This window comes from Mastomys coucha, chromosome X (genome assembly GCF_008632895.1).
Source record: "Mastomys coucha isolate ucsf_1 chromosome X, UCSF_Mcou_1, whole genome shotgun sequence".
In the NCBI taxonomy this organism is placed as follows: domain Eukaryota; kingdom Metazoa; phylum Chordata; class Mammalia; order Rodentia; family Muridae; genus Mastomys; species Mastomys coucha.
In genome coordinates this window covers 85,423,609-85,430,739 of record NC_045030.1, presented here as the reverse complement: position 1 = coordinate 85,430,739, position 7,131 = coordinate 85,423,609, and the positions used below count along the sequence as shown (strand labels likewise).

The 7,131-nt window shown below is 28.6% G+C and overlaps 1 protein-coding gene across 1 annotated transcript in view; it reads right to left on the bottom strand.

The window, feature by feature from the left end:
* Dmd (dystrophin) overlaps positions 1-7,131 on the bottom strand; it is a 2,056,279-nt gene that overhangs the window by 1,193,193 nt on the left and 855,955 nt on the right. The window contains exon 37 of the mRNA XM_031364700.1: positions 2,174-2,296. Coding sequence (XP_031220560.1) covers positions 2,174-2,296 — 123 coding nt within the window. The remainder of the gene's footprint in view (positions 1-2,173; positions 2,297-7,131) is intronic.

Below are 7,131 nucleotides of genomic sequence, written 5' to 3'. Positions count from 1 at the left end.
TAGGGAATGTAATCATAAAAATACCATGCTCACAGTATTTCTTTTGTATTTATATAGAAGACAGTTTCTGTATATCTCTTCTGAAGAATATATTTTGAGTGGTATATGTATGAAGATGGGGAGAAGAGCCATTTTAATCATAAAAGTAATGATTTGCTGTAACAATATTCATTTGGGTTTTATTTTAATTACCCTAAACCAACTAAAAATGTATGGAGAAATAAACTAATCTTGTCACTTCCACTGTTAATTGATCTATGTATAAATACTCTATTACGTAAAATTTAAAGTATACAGTAGATTTACATAGTAATCTATGTTTTATATTTAAATCTAAATGCTCAAGTTTAGAATGTAGAGCATTAATGAAGATGATGGTGACATTTTTTCAGATATTGAAAATAGTGTTTAAAAGGTCATAATTATGCTGACTTTAAGCAAATAAAACAGCACTATTAGTGTGTATTAAAATAATTTAAAAAGATTTCAATCCTCATTTTGTTATATTCTCCAAGGACAATTGTTTTATTCTTTAAGAAGAATAGTTTCATTTTATTTCTTAAAGATACAATTTGAAAAACATGCGATTATAATATTACATATGGATACACTTATGTATCTGTTTCCTGTCATTCAATTCCAAATATAAAAAATATCAACTACAAAGGTGTACTATTCAATAGTACCCAGGTGTACCATTGAGCAAATAATAAATTACATATAAACTTCAAAAGGCACATTACATGCATTATTTTGTGTTATAATAAATGTAATATATGTACATCTATAACACATGCTTACATTTCAAAATACAATTGAGGACTCATCCACTCTAAGAAATGTTTTTTTTATTAGCTGTCTATTAATAGACTAGTAAAAGTCTCACACACACATACATACACACACATTTCTTGTCTATGAAATAATATTTTAATATGCCTTTTGAAACTTTGATAAAATTTCAGTGGCTTGGACAAAGACAAATATAAAGAAAACTTTTTAATTCAATTCCCCCAAGTGAGGGTTCTATCGCAGGGTTGGTAGTGAAGCTGAGTTGTAAGCAATATTTTTGATTTCTTCACCCTGGACTTTCTTCTTTGACATGAAGTAGAGGTAGCTGGAACTCTGTATTTCTGGAAGTTTCTTCCTGTCCTTTTTTTCCCCATGAGCTGAGGTTTGAAGACCACTAAACTTCTTATATAAAGAAGTATTCATTGAGACATCTCCAAGAAGTAAGAATTAATATTTCTCATATTACTTTATGTAACGAGCATCTAAAAATATTTTGCCTCCTAGTATTATTTTCAAGCACTGTCTAAGAAGGCTTTGGTCTTGATCCATATATGAAAATCTCTATTTATTGATACATGTAAAAGATAAGAATGCTACACTGGTGATAGCAGTAGAAGAGGAGAAGAGGCCATGTGAAAAAATAAAGTGAATGTAGTATAAAAATACTTAATGAATAGTGATGTGATGTAGAAATAATCAATCCAGAGAGAAATTAGCAGAGATTTTGAAGATGTTCTAAGTTTATATTTACAGGGTACATGGACTTATTTCTTTACTCCCACTGAGTAAACAACATGGAATTATTTTATATACATACATATATATTCAATATGTATTACATTCAATAATAGTATTGCATATATCATACATATATACTCAATATCTATATATGTATATACATGTATATATGTATATCAGTATTTCTCTCAAATATTTGTTAAAACTACTTTGATAGAAACTTTGGTAGACAACATTTACACTTCATGTTGCAATTGTCTTTACTATTACCAAAAGCATCAGAAAAACAAAATATCAGACATATAAGAAGCTGGAATTTTGTATCATATTTTAGCTCATATCCTGAATGGATATTTCCTTTTACTTTTTGCCTTCTGAAGATTAAATCAGAACAAGCCAAAACAGAATTGAACTATTTACTAGAAGTTGAGAGTGTTTCTATATGTTCATAACGTGGTAATTTGGCAGTAATAATAAAATGTCCAAAGGAATACTTTCCATTTAATAAAATCATTAAAATTAACACTATATGAATGGTAGTATTCTGAGAATTCGGTTGGAGAAATAAACTATATTATTTCTTTCCAAATATTTACTCATTTCCACTCCCAGTTCATTCACACTTTCATCATAACCAATTTACCATATCTTTATTGAAGTCTTCCTCTTTCAGATTCACCCCCTGCTGAATTTCAGCCTCCAGTGGTTCAAGCAATTTTTGTATATCTGAGTTAAACTGCTCCAATTCCTTCAAAGGAATGGAGGCCTAAAAAAAAAAAAAAAAAGATAGTGCTAATTTAAATCAAAATTACTTTTTATTAGAAACATAAAGCAAATGAAATGCATTTATTCGGACCCCTGTTGCTAAAATAATGACATGCATTTTGTTTCCATATTAAAGCTTATGAAGGTTTTGAAATACAGCTAGAAAGTACCCGAGGACACATATATGGAGAAACACTTGTCACCATAGCCGACTATACATGCAAGAAAATGCAATTCATCATTCCAGAATATCAAAACAGTCAATTTACATACATTTGCCTATGCTAAATTTTAATATTTTTAAAGTTAAATTTAATCTTACTTTAGACATTCTGATAGTACAACATTTAAGTAAACATGTCTTTCTAAAATTGCCTCATTCATCAATAACAGTGTCTTTGGGTAAACACTGGAATTTCACCTTATTTTTAGAACAGCCATGTGGTAATCTGTTCAAATATTTCAAATGCCATTTTTAGCATGGTACAAATTTCTGGCCTGTTCTCCTAAGTCAACACTATTAGCTTGCCCCAAGAACGTTTTAAGTGACATAAATACATAGCTATGAATGAAACCCAAATATTTCATATACGTCACAATATATTTAATACTGAAACTGATATTGACCATGATTTCAAAATTATTAATAATCCTTTGAATTCCTAAATGAAAGATTTTAAAATGCATGGAAATATATTAAAAATAAAATATCCAAAGAACCATGCAATCATTAAAATTCTGCTAATAAAATCTACTTATTTTATTCTCTTGAACTTTATTTTATATTTAATGTTAATATTATAACAGTAGAAATAATTTTTACCTGACCATTTCATAAGATTATAACTATAACATATAGTCTAAATGATGGTACATCTTCAATGTCTCCTTCCCTCTCCAGTGAATAGTTTATAGGATCCTCTTTAAAAGGACTTATAGTTTATACTACTTCAAATTTTAATTATGGTCTGTCATTTGAAATACAACAATTTTTGAAAGGGTAGAAACTGTAATACCCTAAACTTAAAGGAGATTGCAGTCTTTCAATTATCATACTGCCACAGTTCACATGCATATAGGGTCCAAATGTATATACAATACTTATCTGATGACACTTTAAATTATTGAAATGTTGTTCATCTTTGCTGATAGTCTGTGAGAGCAAGTTGCTGTTCAACATGACTTTTATAGATAGAAAATAAATATTTAAAGTAAACTTCATTCACTAATTAGATATCAAAATTTCTATTTGTAGTTAATTTTACCTGTTTTGCTCCACTTGCTTTTTTGCTAGCTCATCCTCTATTCACATACTTAACCAGAACAAATTCAAAGTCTTAGAAGGTGGATTTTGGGGACCATTTCCCATTGTTTCTTCTATAATTAATTAATTAATTGTTCTTGAAAACACCATGACTTTCAAATTGTTATATTTATCTATGATGTCACTTTTGAGATCTAGTCTATATTTTCTAACAGCTAACTACACGCCAAGGCTGGTTAATATCCATGGGAAGTCTCCCCTTTTGTGAGGAAACTGGAAGGCAGGGAGGATGGGGGAGAAAGAGAGGGAGGGAATGAGGGAAGAGGAGGCAGAGGAGGCTGGAATCAGGATGCAAAGTAAATAATTAATAAAAATTCAATCTTTAGTATTTCTAATTTCAAATGGAACTGTGCTTTTTCTCAAAGTATATGTGACATGATTTTACCCAATTTAGTTAATACCATATCTTTATCATTAGGCAAATATACTCAAAACACAAATCCTGTTGCTATTGGACACAGTCTCAGATATTGGCTATCCTTGAGTCTAATTAATGTCAAATATAAATTAATTGCCTCTAGTCTACTTTCTTTGTTAACCCAGTAATACCAAAAATCTCCAAAAAGGTATCTGATTCCCTTCCTTACCAAAATGCCCCATCTTTTGCACAGTGACCAGGTCAGTATGTCTCCAACTACTACAATTGTATTTTTGCTATACAGAGACCTTACTCATCTACTAAAAACAAAACAAAACAACCAAAGTGAGCCAACATAGCACAAACTACAAACAAGAACAATAAGGTGTATGCTCCTGAATGCTCATCAAACTCTCTTTTAATTTGTTATTGAGAATCTTTCTAAGCTTAATTAATATAGGATTGCTTTGTAGGTCATTTGGTTGTTCTTTTTTACCTTCTTTCAAGATTCCTTGATCTTCTAGTAAAGAACATAAACTCTTGACTTAATGTTTCTCTATTGAAATTGGACTTCTCATACTAGCTGAGGAACCTTAGTCATCATTTGCTTATAACTTTTCTAGAGTATGGACTATATTATTCATAACAATGAGAAAATCTACTTCATAAGGAAGTTATGAAAATCAAGTGTGTTGAGTGTTTATCAGAAAATAATAAACATTCTGTAAACATCTATCATTACATTTTCCCAAACTCTTATTCACCTGTGTGACAGGAGTTAATACTCAATACATCTTACCTCAAATGCTCACCTTTAAATCATAGCCATTGCCCAATTTTCCTCTTTTAAAAAAGTTTCTGAAGGATAAATGCTTCTTGGTTTTATTTTATTTTGTTAATTAATTATAAATAAATAAAATAATTTAATTCTAATATTAGCATGGAGAGATTTAGGTGCCAGTTTTTCAAACTTTACTAAACTTGCTAAGAAGAGTTGACATATTAGCCTGCAGTATTATTGAAAATAATCCCAAAGAAAATGTCAATGTACTTGTGTATTTTACTCTTAAGTATTTTTATTTACAGTTATTTGGAGAAGTATCTTCAGAACCAGTGAGAAAAAATACACTATCTATTAAATGGGTTTGTTTCATTATATGTAGAATCATTCCTTATGTGGAGTAGGTATTCAAAAATATTTTTCTAGAAAAGGAAATAAACTTTTCATAATGCTGTAATGCCAGAGCAGAATGGATATTTCAAGAAGTCTAGAAAGTTATATTTAATTATTATATATAATTACATGTATAACTGTTTTTGTTCAACCTCAAAATACTTCCCATGATTGATAAACACTCTACCCTGACCTATTTATCTCCCGGTATACACAATTTCTAAAGACAAAATTAAAAAATGAATTGGTTCTCTGCTATTCATATGAAAAATATGTCAAAAGAATAAATGGTACAAAGAGCATTATATGATAATACACAAAAAGCAGAATCCAACTGTAAATGAAAAAAACAAACCACCACCACCAAGCTGCTGACATAAAAATATTTTAGACAATACTATTTCAAAAATGAATAGAAATTCACACAAAAATAGAAACTTAAACACTTTTTAGCAAAATCCTCTGGGTTGAGACTTGATGTAAAACCATTCTACATTCGGTTAAAGACCATTATCAGTGTTAGAGACTAAACTCTACTGATTTTCTTCCAAATTCAATAAAATGAATTAATAAAAAGTATTTGTAGACTGCACTTTAGGCCAACATAAGAATAGATTTTGATAGCTTCAAACCTTAGTAGTAGCAGCAAACTTTTCATTGCCGAAAATACAAAAGTAGATAATAAATATTGATGATTTTGGTCATATATTTAAACATGACTATTTTACCATGGGTATTAACTTAAAATCTTACACTTCATGATCAAATCTATTCTCTAAGTTCCAAAAGCATTTTCTGAATAGTATTGCTCAATAGAAATATAATGAACGTCATAAATTCAATTAAAATGAACTAGTTAATAAATTAAAAACAAAATCAGGTAAAATTATTTTATTTTCCATAAGAACAAAATACTGTCTTCCAGTATTCAGTAATATTTTCAGTTATGTAACCAAAATGCTATCTTCCAAACCAAAACAATTAATAATTATATTTTATACTAACTATTTCAAACCAAACATTTTAAATGTCAACATGTTTTATAATTATGTCACATCTTTATTTAGATTAGGCAAATTTTAAATGATTAGTAGATTCTTTTCAGTATAAATCTATACTACTGTAGCAATGCCAACTAATAAGATTTAGTTTTCATTATTCACTATAAATGTATGCATGGAATACAATCATCAATAGTATAGAAAATCTGAATATTCAAAATATTTATTGTGTTACATTTGTTATATTTTTATAGGATGTATATAGCATCAGATTCATTCATATGCATTTTAAAATTTTGTCTATTACTTTTTACATTATATTTTTGAGAGAATTTTTTCAAATAGCCCTTTGGGTATGAGAAATTTTAAATGGATTTTATGAGGAATTTCAAGATTATCTATCCCACATTTATTTGTGATCCTAAACTACATTTTTACTCTCTTACTATTAATATAGAATTATATAACTAGCGGTATACTTTTTCCAAATATATTTTTATACTTTGAAATTGGCATCACCTCTTGTAATAGTCTGCCTTTTACTTAACAAATATAACATACTTTCTTATGCAAAAGAAAGTATCTTTATTATATACATTACTAATTTAAAGGCTACTTGTACATTGATAAATCAATGATGATATTTTCATTCAAAATGACAATAAATAATCAGCCAAATTATTTCATTTGTTTACCAGAAGAAATCAGACACTTAGTATACTTGTGGTCACTATGCTTTGTGTATAACAAATTAGAAAAATTTGTTGCCTTAAGAATTCACTAGCTCACCATTATAGCACAGTAATGAATTCTAATAAGGAAGCCATGTTTGATTTTTCATGAAAGGTTTTCCTTGCATGTGCTTGTTATCCATAATTTTGTATTCATTTGAAAACTATTAGAAAAAATCAATAATATGGATGTGCCTGTTGTTTCAAAGCCCTTGTTTTGGTGATGCACACTTATAATACGGATACAT